Source organism: Amblyraja radiata, chromosome 29, assembly GCF_010909765.2.
Source record: "Amblyraja radiata isolate CabotCenter1 chromosome 29, sAmbRad1.1.pri, whole genome shotgun sequence".
In the NCBI taxonomy this organism is placed as follows: Eukaryota; Metazoa; Chordata; class Chondrichthyes; order Rajiformes; family Rajidae; genus Amblyraja; species Amblyraja radiata.
The window spans coordinates 20,110,228-20,124,442 of record NC_045984.1 but is presented as its reverse complement, the minus strand read 5'-3'; the positions used below and the strand labels follow the sequence as shown (position 1 = coordinate 20,124,442).

At 42.1% G+C, this 14,215-nt stretch overlaps 1 protein-coding gene across 12 annotated transcripts in view; it reads left to right on the top strand.

Annotated features, from left to right (window-relative positions):
* gatad2a (GATA zinc finger domain containing 2A) overlaps positions 1-14,215 on the top strand; it is a 105,809-nt gene that overhangs the window by 43,053 nt on the left and 48,541 nt on the right. For all 12 annotated transcript variants that reach the window (XM_033046813.1, XM_033046809.1, XM_033046805.1 and 9 more), the window contains one exon: positions 13,732-14,029. In XM_033046813.1, the coding sequence (XP_032902704.1) occupies positions 13,732-14,029 (298 nt within the window). The remainder of the gene's footprint in view (positions 1-13,731; positions 14,030-14,215) is intronic.

The following is a 14,215-nucleotide window of genomic DNA, read 5'->3' as shown; positions in this document are numbered from 1 at the left end:
GAGACCCCTCTAAATCCCTGGTTAACTCATCCCTTCCCACCCTTCCCACCCCATCCCCAGGTACATTTCCCTGCAACCGCAGAAGATGCAACACATGTCGCTATACCTCCTCCCTTGACTCTGTCCAGGGACCCCGACAGTCCTTTCAGGTGAGGCAGAGGTTCACTTGCACCTCCTCCAACCTCATCTACTGTATCCGTTGTTCAAGATTTGGACTCTTATACATCGGCAAGACCAAACACAGACTGGTGTTCGTTTAGCGGAACACCTTCACTCAGCCCGCCTGAGCGCACTTTAATTCTCCTTCCCATTCCTACACAGAGCTTTCTGTCCTCGGTCTCCTCCATTGTCAGAGTTAGGCTAAACGCCAAATGGAGGAACAGCATCTCATATTTTGCTTGGGCAGCTTACCACCCAGTGGTATTAAGATTGATTTATCTCACTTCAGGTAGCCCGGCATTCCCTCTCTATCTCTCTCTCTCTCTCTCTCTCTCTATCCCTCCCTATCCCTCCCTCACCCAAGTCACACTAGCTTCTCATTTTCACCCTACAACCAGCTTACAATGGTCCTTCGTTACTTTTTTGCATATCTTTCATTTATTGTTCTTTATCTTTCCACATCAAAGTCTAAATCTCTCGTTTCCCTTATCTCTGACCAGCCCCCGAAACGTCACCCATTCCTTCTCTCCAGCTGAGTTACTCCAGCTTTTTGTGCCTACAATAATTCCACACTACTAATTCACAATTTTGCTTGTGCAAACAAGAAACTGCCAATGCTGGTGTACAGAAAAAGACACAAAATGCTGGAGTCTCTCACCGGCTCAGGCGGCATCTCTGAAGAGCATGGATAGGTGACGTTGCGTGTCGGAGGTCTGCATGCTGCATGATCTGCTGAGTTACTCCAGCACTTTGTGTCACACTTTCACATATTTGGTGGTGTGACACTGCCCTGAGGTGTAAATCTCAACACCTCGCCCTTAAAGTGGCTGTCTGGCACCCGAAGTTGCTGTATTTGTGAATAGGAGCTCCCTTTGTGGATAAATCACCTTGAGGAGTACCATTGTTGATGGCTTCAATCACCCATGTTCCACACACAGTCTGGTTCAGGGCAATGAAAATGTCCTAATTCTTCAGGGAAAGGGGGTTCCCCTCCCCTACCATAGATGAGGCTCTCACCACGGTCTCTTCAATACCACGCAACACTGCTCTCTCTCCCCATCCCCCCCCCCCACTCGGAACAAGGGCAGAGTCCCCCTCGTCCTCACCTTCTACCACACTAGCCGTCACATACAACAAATAGTCCTCCGTCATTTTTGCCACCTCCAACGTGACCCCACCACTCGCCACATCTTCCCATCTCCCCCCATGTCTGTTTTCTGCAAAGACCACTCCCTCCGTAACTCCCTGGTCAATTCTTCCCTTCCCACCCGCACCACCCCCTCCCCGGGCACTTTCCCTTGCAACCGCAAGAGATGCTACGCGTGTCTCTTTACATCCCCCCTCGACTCCATTCAAGGACCCAACAGTCGTTTCAGGTGCGACAGAGGTTTACCTGCACCTCCTCCAACCTCATCTATTGCATCCGCTGCTCTAGATGTCAGCTGATCTACATCAGTGAGACCAAGCGTAGGCTTGGCGATCGTTTCGCCGAACACCTCCGCTCGGTACGCATTAACCAACCTGATCTCCCTGTGGCTCAGTACTTCAACTCCCCCTCCCATTCTGAATCCGACCTTTCTGCCCTGGGCCTCCTCCATTGCCAGAGTGAGCACCACCAGAAACTGGAGGAGCAGCACCTCGCATTCCGCTTGGGCAGTCTGCATCCCGGTGGCCTGAACGTTAACCTCCAATTTCCGGTAGCCCTTGCTGTCTCCTCCCCTTCTCAGCTCTCCCTCAGCCCTCTGGCTCTTCCTTTCTTCTTCCCGCCTCCCCCCCCCCCCCCTGCATCAGTCTGAAGAAGGGTTTAGGCCCGAAACGTTGACTATTTCCTTCGCTCCATAGATGCTGCCGCACCCGCTGAGTTTCTCCAGCAATTTTGTCTACCTTCGATTTTCCAGCATCTGCAGTTCCTTCTTGCACACACAGTCTCCAGGACAGCAACTAAGAATTAACGCCAAGGAATGAAATGGGTTATTTATTAAATACGTATGTCTCCAGAGATATAATTTGTTGCATCCTACTCATTGGTTGAAGAAGGCTACGGTGTTCTATGTGTATGATGATGATGAGGTGCAATCATGGATTGAATAAAAACTGTTAAATAAGCTCTTTATACAAAATATCTCGTGCATTGTTTTTTTTTTTGGCTGCTGCCGGGCACTTGTAACTCTCCATTGTTGCTGCACCTGGGAAACATGTTGCTTGAACTAGGCTGTTCCAAGTTCATGAAGGCACATTATGAATTGTTGGGTTGTTGCCATTGGGAATTGGAAAGGCAGTGGCTGGAATGAGCTGCCTCTGAGATTTTTGGATCTTGTAATTTATTAAAATTTCCACAGGCTGTTTCTATCTGGTTGATTCTCTAGTTCTATTTGCCCAGGATATATATGATAACATAACGATTTAAAACAAAATTCCAGTTGTGGGCCTACAATCTTAAAGGGGTCCGTCCTGTAGTGCTTGTTGCATGAGGAAAGGCCTTGAAGTTACTCGTCACATGCTTATTCCACTTCTATCAAAATAATCTGAGCTTTCATTGGGCAATTAATTGTGTCCCCCTCCTCTGAGTGCGTTGCATGAACAAAAATGTGTTATGGTAAAAAAAATACCGCTGTTGGTATAATGCCTGTCATGTTGTTCAGTGTATGGTCGAGAGAGGGGCACATGAGAGGAAGAAAAGGAAAATGGATGAGTTCAGTTTTGTTCATCGCTGAGGTATTTTCATTTCTTGACCTTTGCTTCATTAATATTTTAGAAACTGGGGGTTAGCTATCGAGACTTTGTTTCTCTGTCAGGTCTGGTGATGATCTTTCTGCTGAGACTTGGTCTCACTGTCTCATTTTCTCCCTCAGTGTGTCTGATTTTTGCCACTCTTCCTTCCCTATCTCATTCCCTCTTTCACTCCTTTCACAATATCCTGCCACCATACTGTCCCTTGCCCTTGTTCAGGCCTCATTATTCCCCGGTACGCTTCCCACCCCACCCCAAGCCTTCCTATCTCCTTTGCCATTTGTTTTCAGTGTTCAAGTCGTGTTTTTGTTATCAAATGTTTCGAAACTGAACAATGAAATTATTTCTTGCAGCAGCTCAACAGATATGTAAACATAGTACATTGTAAACACCATAATAAACAACAAGAAAGTTCAGTGTATATATAAATAGCTTAAGTCTAATTAGTTCAGAGCTTATTTGGAGTTTGTAGTGCTTAATAGCCTGTTGGCTGAAGGATCTGATGTGATCAGATTTTGAGATTGATTTAATTGAATCAAGGAATTTATAAGTATGGTCAATGAGAAACATGATTGTCACATCCACCAGATCTCAATGGTTTACAGTGGGTTTCCATGTGAAAGGATAGCCGCAATGGCACCATCTTTTGTTCATTGATTTAATGTTGTATCTGAGATTCATGACCATTGAAAATGTCTTAAAGTCCTCAGTAAACACAACGTAGCTGAGCTTTTAGCAAGTTGCAGTCCATAGTTCAGTGAGATGAGCCTTTCCAAAAGGAAAGTCTGTGGTTTTATCATCTTTAATTGATAAGTTAGATTCTTAGGAAAGAGGCAAGAAAATGTTTTAATTAATGCTCAACTTCCATGAGTTTTCTCCTCCTGACAAAACTATGTAAATCAAACACATTTCCTATTCCCATTTTGTTGTGTGATTTCCAACATCATTCCAGCTTTTTCTTGTCCCTATTTGTGGGCTGGTTTGGAGACCTGGTGAGTACAGGATTGTGTTCACCAAAGAGGTCCACATTTGAGATCCTATAACATGACACATGCACAGATTTGCCTCAATGATGAAAAGCAACTTCTGTGACATATCAGGCCAGCTGCCCCGGATTAATTTTGGGCTGCTGTTTTGAGGACAGAAACTACTTTCTTTCTTTTTAAACGACTCACAACCTCTCACTGATATTGATGTTCATAATATTAACTTTTTAATGCTGTTATTTACATATTTTATTTTCGTTTCTAAATTCAACCATATGTAATAACCTTTGAAAATCAATGAACTGTAGGTGCTGGAAATCTAAAATATGCCTGAAACATAAATCTAAACAATTATTTTTGAATGTTAATAAGGCATCCACAATAGACAAGTTATCTTTGACCCTGAAGGACTGCTTAAGAAGAAGACAACTTCTTTGTTTATTATTACAGTGTCGTCTTTGTTCAGATTGTACTGGGAAAATGTATCATACAAGTTAACACCATTCCTGATAGCCGATTGTGGAAGGTTGTATGTTCTGATAATATGATGTTTAATTTGTTAATTTACCATTGATGGCAAACTGCTTAGAAGCAAGGCTTCTAAAACTGATTCTCACTCAAATACATCCAACTCTTAAAGTTGCATTTGCCGGGCAAAATGTGTCCATTTTTTAATTTATTTTTTGGCAAGCGGATAACTAAAGGCGATGAATCTAATTTGACTGCATTGTTGCCTGACTTTGTTAGATAAGAAGAATCACAAACCAGATTGTTCCACATTATGCTAAGTTAATGGTAACCTTCCCAAGTGCAAAGTAAGCATTGTTTTAAAGTGAGTGTGCATATCCACATGTCTTTCTGTTGTGTGCGTGTGTGAATATTTGCTCACGTTTCTATAGTCAGCATGTGCACGTACAGTCACATGTCTTTCACATGTCTCTGAGTTCAGGATAAGGCCAGACACAAAATGTTGGAGTCACTCAACAGATCAGGCAGAATTCTCTAAAGAAGGGTTTGTACGTTCTCCCCGGGACCATGTGGATTTTCTCAGAGTTCTTCAGTTTCCTCCCACATTCCAAAGACGTAGAGGTTTGTAGGTTAATTAAATTGGTATAAATGTAAATTATCCCTAGTGTGTGTAGGATAGCGTTAATATGCGAGGTTTGCTGGTTGGCATGGACTCGGTGGGCCGAATGGCCTGTTTCCGCACTGTATCTCTAATCAAAACTAAATTTTGAATTTTTGGAGTTGTCTACCCCAGGAGACTATGTAGGCAAAATTTTTGGACATTTGAGGCCGAGGTGTACTGATGTTTGCGCTCAGGGTACTGATGGCAAAGGCTAATGTTCAAGGTCCAGAGCAGATATATTCTCTTTGGGGTTTATGTTAGTTAATCTAACTGGTAGTCTGAGTTAGTCTGGATGAGGTGATGAGAGTTGAATTGTCAAGTCATTGCATATTCCTATATATTGATTGTAGAGATCATTGGATTTACATATTTGATTTGTCTTCCAATTTTAATATAAGGACGACAGATGGCACAATGGGCTAAGTGTTCGGCTGGCAACCGGAAGGTAGCTGGTTCGAATCCCGCTTGGAGTGCATACTGTCGTTGTGTCCTTGGGCAAGACACTTCACCCACCTTTGCCTGTGTGTGTCCTTGGGCAAGACACTTCACCCACCTTTGCCTGTGTGTGTGAATGTAATTATGTGAAGCACTTTGGGGTCAATGCAAGTTGACTAAAAATGTGCTATATAAATAAAGAAATTTAATTTAATTTAATTTAATTTAATAAATGGCAAATATGCTATGCTGCTCCATCTGGTTATTTTGATTAACTTTAGCCATTCACTTTTCATTTTATGGAGGGGAGTGGTGATGCTACTCTCCTCAAGTTTTTAACTCTTCTGTAGTCTTGTGTGTTCACAGAGAATGATCAAAAAGCTTCCAAAATAAACAGTAGTAGGGTGTACAGTCGTGCATGGTCAACCCTTCAATAAGATCATGCCTAATCTTGTAGCTCCACTTTCCTGTGCTAACATCCATATGCCTTGATTTCCTTAATATCTAAAAATCTATTGATTTATTTCTAGAATATAATCAGCAACTGAGCCTCCACAGCTTCCTTGGGCAGAGAATTTCAATGATTCAGTAACCGCTAGGAATGCTTTCTGAGCACTTGGCAAAGTACCACTGTCATGTAACTGAGTAGAGGTGACATGGTGGAATGACTTGTTTTTCTCCACATTTGTTATAAATTGGAGATGTTATCACCCAAAGATCAAAATGAATGTTGGACTGAGTCCTGTTTACGTTGGAGTACATATCTTTATCTGCGTAAGTGTTCTTAACTCAGGTCAAACTGATAAGTACATTCATGCAGTGAGAAGCTTGTTCTTCCCTACTATCGAGTCAAATCATACTATACACTAGTAAAATAGATCCTCTTCTGGAACAGCAAACCGAGTCACCAGGTTCCGGTGTCATTTTGCAACTTCCAAATCTTTAAAAGCTCCACTCTTGGCCTGAGGATATGTGCAATTTTCTATATTTGCACTTTAAGGCCCAGTGCCAACATGATGAAATTGGGGTCTGCCTGGCACAACACAATATCCTTGGCTCCTATCACCTCCGTTTCGTGTAATTGCCGCTGGCTACACTCGATCTGCTCACCGGGTGTTATTTGGCCTCCAGGGGTCACCCCAATGATACCCTGCACCAAGGCCACTCTGCGCCGCTCTCCAAGCCTGTTATGGACTTGGTTTGGCTGCTTTCCGAGAGTGTGGGATGAGAGTTCGCAGCATCCGAATCTCCCCTTCCATCACCGCCATTCTGGGCTGAAGTATTCCAGTTTGTAATAGTGCTCTAAACAGTTTGACATCTGCAGAAGAAATTCGCAGCCAGGGGTACAGATCTCCGATGGTGGTGATAAAACCAGCAGTGGCAGATTATTTTGTGTTATAATGAACTAGAAGTGCATGTGTTGTTGATTGTGAGGGAAGAGGCATGGCAGAGGGAGCAGGAAAGGCATGGGTGATTGTGGAGCTGAGGAAAGAAAATGAATTGCATCACCCTCTTGATAGGAGAATACATTTCACAAATTTATGCAATTTCCAAAGGTGGGAGTGGTCCGCAAAAGTTTGACCCCAAATTTTCAAATGCCTGCCTGTCCAACAACCCTAGCCCAAAATGAGTCATCCATTTAGTTTTTAAAGTGCTATAGTTGAATGAAGGTGGCTTTATATGCAGCTGTTGTACAAGTATCATGTTCTACCAGGATTGGGGACACTTGTACAGTTGCAGAATATATCTTGGTATTGTGTCTGCCATCAGATGGAGAGTTTGGGTGGGTGGGCATGTGTGCGCACAGTGCCTCCATACACATTCGGACAGCCTGTTTTGGTGCACTCCTCACTATGTGGGTGGATGTGTGCACTATGTGGGGGCATTTATAAGTATGCAGCCTGTGAAGGGTTAACAGCACTCGGCTGCCATCTGGAGCCAGTTCTGTCTGGTTCTCTGGAAAGTTCTTTGTGTGTTGACTGGCATTGTGGGAAGAGTCATGTGTGAGGCCAAGTGATGTCATGGGATCAGATGTGACTCAGCCATTTATCAGATGTGTGCAGGTACTCGGAGAGTGACTCTTCCACTGCTGGCCCGGCAAAGATTATCTCGCCAAGTTCAGTGAGACTGAAGTTAGCCCATTTATATCTAATTGAATATGGTGGAAAATTTGCTGAAAAAGTGAGAATTTTTGATGTAAAAATAATCCTTAATGTTTCTTCTTTGAATGGGGACAAAAGTTACAAAACTGAGTTTAATAATGTACTTCTATACTGGTTTTGACGCTGCAATGACCTGGTCAGAAGGACTTTCTATGGGAACATTTTCTTGCACCCATCTTACTTCTGCCTGCTTGCCCTCCCCTCCCCCACAGACTGACAAAGCGCTGGTCTGTTCCCGAGTGTGTCTCCACACCTCAGCCAGAGTGAAGATCCTTAGCAAAGATGTTCTGGGGCTGGTAGGGACTGCCTTTTATTGGCTACCTCCATTGATACACCAGAGGTTGCTTTCCTGGAAGTAAATAGTCCCAGTTGATGCTCACCCTACGATAAGAAATATGCTTTTAAGCTTGAAAGAGTGCAGTGAATGGAGGCACAAGGAACTGTAGATAGTTATAAAGTCATTCAGCAAGGAAAGGGGGCCTTCAGCCCAAATGGACCATGCCGACCAAGATGTTGAAATCTTGTGTAAAACAGTGCTGGAGGAACTCTGGGTCATGCAGCATCTCTCGAAGGAATGGACAGATGACGTTTCGGGTTAGGGCTCTTCAGAGCAGAGTGCAGAGAAGATTTACAAGGATGTTGCCAGGACGCGAGGGCACGAGCTATGTAGGGAGAGGTTAGGCAGGCTACTACTTTATTCCTTGGATCCCAAGAGACAGAGCAGTGATCTTATAGATATATAAAATCATGAGTAAAACAAATAGGTTGAATGCACAGTGTTTTTCCCAGGGATGGGCAATCAAGAACTGGAGGGCATAGGTTTAAAGTGAAAGCTATAATTGGAACCTGAGGGGCAACTATTTCACACAGAGGATGATGATGATCTGCAAGAGGAAATAGTTGACGCAGGTACAATAACAAAATTTAAAAGACATTTGGACAGGTGCACAGATAGGAAAGGTTGAGGGATATGGGCCAAAAGTGGCAGGTGGGACTAGCTTAGATGGGGCATCTTGCTCAGCGTGGATGTGTTAAACCAAAAGTCTTCTTTCCATGCCGTATAACTCTGAAATTCTTTGTCGTTTTGTGTTTCCTCCTTCACTCTTCACTTTAATCTACCCAGTACGTGCTGTCAGACCAAGAGGAATTTTGAATCCTGATCTGAGGAAGAGGTTGTTCTGTTAAATTGATGTAATTAATTTCATTTATTTCAAAGTTGTGTGCTATGAAGGCTGTTATGTTTTTAATTGTAGAAATGCCAGTGGTCAGAATTGTCAGAATTAGAACACACAACAGCACAGCGACAGGCCCTTCAGCCCATGATGTCTGTGTTGAACATGTCAAACTAAACTAAGTCCTTTTGCGTGCACATAATCCATATCCTGGAGCAGTGTACAGGAAGGAGATAGAGAGCTTAGTAACACTGTGTCAAGCCAATAACCTCTCCCTCAATGTCAGCAAGATGAAAGAGCTAGTTATGGTGCTGAAGTGAAGATGGTTGAAGCTTTAAGTTTTGCGGCATAAATATCACCATCAATTTGTCCTGGGCCAACCACATTGAAACCACAGCCAAGAATGCACACCAACTGTTGTACCTCCTCATAAGTTTGGCATGTCTGCAACGACTCAGCCCAAATTCTACATATACACCTGTTTGATGGTCACAGGTTCAGGTGGCTAATGACAGTTGGTTGCAATATTTTATCTTCTCAATGTTTAATGAAAGTATGCTTCATTGAATGAGCCGGTGATGACTTGAATGGATCTCAGCCTCTGAATGTGCACATATACCAGCCTCATCTGCTTTTCTGTCAGTCTGTCGGATTGTGGTGGAGGTTACAAATGTTGAAAGTTTTTTTGTTTGTCCTCCAAATTAATTTCTACCTATTAGAAAGCTTGTTGGGAAAAGTGGTAAAATGGGCTGCTGTGTTGCCAGCCTTATTTAACCCGGCCTCTGGGTTAGATGTACGGTGGGCTAATTGGTGAACATGCTTCCATTTCAACATGCAGCGAATGTAGAATTGTAATGAATTTCTGGAGAAATCCAAATGTATGGATTCTCCAATACACCCCTCAATTTATTGAGCTATTTTTGAAACACCAAAAAAAAAATCTATAGTAGTTGATGCTCCCTGCATTTTTTTGTTTGTAATGGTGTAGATATAATGACCATTGTATCTCTTGATGGATATCTTTATGCTTTGCATAATGGAAGAACTCCTTCACAGGCTGTTGAGGATCACCTTCGTGAGGGCCTTTTCCAAGGCTGGCAACAGGAGGAATCTCGCTGTTAACACCACAATCAAGCTCATCTCTTGAGTATAGTTGTGGGATCCTCCCACTTGAGGAAGACAAGATCATGAATCCAAACTAGAAGAGCTTCTCCTCCATATTTTTGTACTTCGGGAATTTGTTATTCAGCTGTTGGGTAGCCTCTTTTATTAACTTTTTCTCAGCCAGGGATACCTAGGTTGTAGAAGAGTGCAGTAGAATCATGTACTTGCATAAAAAAATGATTTGGGGTTTGTCCTTGGACACTTCCTTAGGTGCTTGAAAAGATTGCGGGAGAGGTCGATGATCTGGTCTGCATCGAAGAATCGGTCCTATCATCATGAAGCTAGTTGATGGATCTCCTGCATTTTTTCCACCTACACATTTTCTTATTTTGTTGGACCCTAGTGTTCGTGTGCACATAGATCTTTGTTCCATCTAGAAATATGGTTCTCCCAGTCAAAGAACAGCTTGGTTATAATTACTTAATTCCAGAACCTCCTTGAAGCATTTGGGAGTGGAATCTAGTGAAAAGAGGTTTGTAATTGTAAAGAGACTGAGTGTATGCAGTCACAGCACGAAAACAGGTTCTTTGGTCAGCTCGTCCATGCTGACCAAGTTGTCTACCTGAGCTAGTACCATTTACCCATGTTTTGGCAGATGAGTCTCTGAACCCTTTCTCAAGTCAAGTCAAGATAGTTTATTGTCATGTGTCCCAGATAGGACAATGAAATTCTTGCTTGCTGCAGCACAACAGAGTATTGTAAGCATAAATACAGAACAGTTCAGTGTGTCTATGTAGCATAGACCATATATATACACATAAATAAACAGATAAAGTGTAATAGGCTGTTATAGTTCAGTTTCTTTGATGGCGAGTTTAATAACCTGGTGGCTGTGGGGAAGAAGCTGTTCCTGAACCTGGATGTACCAGATTTCAGGCTCCTGTACCTTCTACCTGATGGCAGTGGAGAGATGAGTGTGTGGCCAGGATGGTGTGGGTCCTTGATGATGTTGGCACCCTTTTTGAGGCAGCGACTGTGATAGATCCCTTCGATGGTGGGGAGGTCAGAGCCGATGATGGACTGGGCAGTGGTCAACTTTCTGCATTCTTTTCCGCTCCTGGACACTCAAGTTGCGGAACCAAGCCACGATGCAACCAGTCAGCATGTGCACCTGTAGAGGTTCGAGAGTCCTCTTTGACATACCAACTCTCTGTAATCTTCTCAGGAAGTTGAGGCGCTGATGTGCTTTCTTTATAATTGTATCAGTGTGCTGGGACCAGGAAAGATCTTCGGAAATATGCACGCCCAGGAATTTGAAGTTCTTGACCCTTTCCACCATTGATATAAACGGGATTGTGGGGCCATATACTTACCCAAATGTCTTTTAAATGTTAAAATTATATTATAATTCTGTCCACACCCAACGCTGCTTGGTTCATTGAAGTCGGGGCATGAGATGCTGTAGTTAGACTCATCAGGTTCCCAATAAATGACGCCTACAGCGTTTAGATAGGGACTTTTTCTGGTTGACTCTTTTCTCTGTCCTTTTTTTCTTAATTTGGTTGCTTTTGACTCTACTCCTCACTTTTCAAAGCAGGTTAACTGGTGCTTCCATTGTTATGCTCTTCAGACAAAAATTAGCATTACTGTAGTGCTTTCAACATGGTAAATCATACATACAGGTAATCAAACAAAATCTATCACTGTGCCACGTAATGAGGATTTAGTGTAAAATTGGTCAAAGATGTAGATTTTAATGAGCAACTTTGTGGGTGAGTTTATGGAGGGTGTGCCAGAGCCTCAGCAGCTGAAAGCATGGCTAGTAATTAAGGAATAATTAAAATCAGTTGGACTGAAGAAGGTTGCCACAATTTCAACACTGCAACAGGAGAGTTGTGACTGAGCAGCAGCTAAGGCATTGGAAACAAAAAAACAAGAATCGCATTTTAAAAATTATGTTGCATCAGAAATGAACTAAATTTTCCTGGAACGTATGTTTTTTTGCTCCCCATATATTGCTCTGACTACATTTTCTGTTTTTTACCATAATATTGCCGTTGAGAAGTGGCATGTTCAAAAATATTATAGCAGAAGATAGATATTGCTGGAATTTCATCTGAACGTGATTTAAGTTAAAAAAAAAAAAAAAAAAAAAGACACATAATCTATTGCATTTTCTCTGTTCATTTTACATTTTGAGTGAAAGTGAGAATTGTGCTTTTATAATGCAATATTCTGTAGCGTTGAGACTTTATAGTTAAGGGAGGTTTCAGTAACTGTTGAATTAAGAACAAAAAATATTTGCAATGCACAACAGGTCAGGCAGCATCTATGGAAAGAGAAGTTGTTTCTCCCTCCACAGATGCTGCTCGATTTGTTGAATGTTTCCACTATTTTCTGGTTTTATTTCAGATTTACAGCAACTGCATATTTACAGTAAATATTGATCTTGCTACAAACTTTTTATTGTTTTCAGGTGTGGATCATATCAATAAGACCATATTTATTGACAATCACAAAACTGTAGAAGCTGGAAATCTAAAACAAAAACAAGGCTGGGTTCTTTCAGCAGGCCATGTAGCATCTGTGGAAAGACAGCCCTGTTTAATGTTTCAATCAAAAGCCGTAATCAGAACTGAAAAAGAAGAAAAAACAATTTGGTTTCAAGTTGAAGAGAAAGAGGGATGGATAGGACAGAGGCAAGGACATGATGGCCATGGGGATAAGTTATAGATTGTCTGATCAATAAGTTAATGAGAACTGTTATAGAGCAAGTAAAAAAGATGAACAAAAACTGAGTTGAGGGCAGTTTAAGAGAAAGAACACAATAAAAGAAAGTGAGATTCTCTCGACCTGTGATTTTAATTCTCCATCGCACTCCCATTCCAACCTATCTGTGCCCTCTTGCACTATTATAACAATGCCCATGAAGCCTGAAATACAGCACCTCATCGGTCTGGAAACATTGCTGTTTTTTTTTTGTTGAAATTTATAACTTCAGGTAACTTCCTGTATCAGAACTGGTCATTTCTGCAATATATTACCCAACCATGTTTTTTGCTCAGTTATTCTCATCCCATTAGCACACCCTAAAATGTTGGGCCTTTCCTATATCATTGCATTTTGCACCTTTTCTTGATGAGTAAGGGTGTCGGGGGTAATGGGCAGAAGGTAGGAGAATGGGGTTGAAAGGGAAAGATTGATCAGCCGTGATGGAATGGTGGAGTAAACTTGTTAGACCAAATGGCCCAACTCTGCTCCTAGAACTTATGAATCTTTTCACATTCCTCATTATGTAACTGTCCTTAACTCATAGTTTTAGTTCTACCCAACTACTCCCATTAACCCAACAACCTGATTACCTCTGCAATTTATTGCCATGGCACCCTTACGGAAAGAATATTGATGAATACATTGTGTGAAATTATACTGAATGCAAGATCCCAAATGAGGAGGCCTGTTGCAGTCAGATTAATGAATGAGTGTTCTTTTTTTATCAGCTAATCTATTGTTCAGAGTAATAGGAGCTCACAGTGTCCTGAACGACGGACATTCTGAGAACTGGTCATTTGGATTATGTGGGGGAAGAGGTGGATCAAGTCATCGAGCCAGTACATTGATGTTTTAAACAGAAACCTTTCTTCTGATAATGTAGTAACAACCATACTTCTACTGTGGGTTCCATTATATACTATATTCCGTTATAGGGTGCCAGTAAAAAGTATTTGCAGTATAGAAGCAGCCATACAGCCTAATATAGCAGAGACTGTATTTACTTAATTGCGCTGGTTGAGTAAATTGGCTCTCCCACAGAGTTCATATGCCTTACTTTGTTTCACTCCATCCATCCACAGATATTTCTGCCATGACTGACGAGGTGTACAGGACACGAAGCCAGAAGAGAGCAATGGAACGAGATGGTCTACCTAATGATGTTGACATGAAGAAACCAAAGATGGAATGTTCTCAGGGAACTGATATGGACAGTGAACTGGAAGAATTGAAAGAAGAGATAAGAATTAAAACAGAGCCTGTTGACCGGGGTGGTGGAAGGACTGCAGGGTTACTAAAGGGGCCAGGCGAAGTAAAAGCAACTATCAAAGTAGAAGTACCAACTGGAGATGAACCTGTTGACATGAGTACGTCAAAGATGTAAGTATGCGACAGGGACTAGCACATTGTTTCAAACAAAATGCTTGAATTTCTGTAGCACCTATTGGCTGGTATAGGCAATCCCATGTCATGCAAGGGTCACGTTACGAAGAACCATCCGTAAGCTGATTTCTCAACGTCATTAATGTCTGTTTTCTACAGTATTGCTCTGTTATGCTTTGGAGA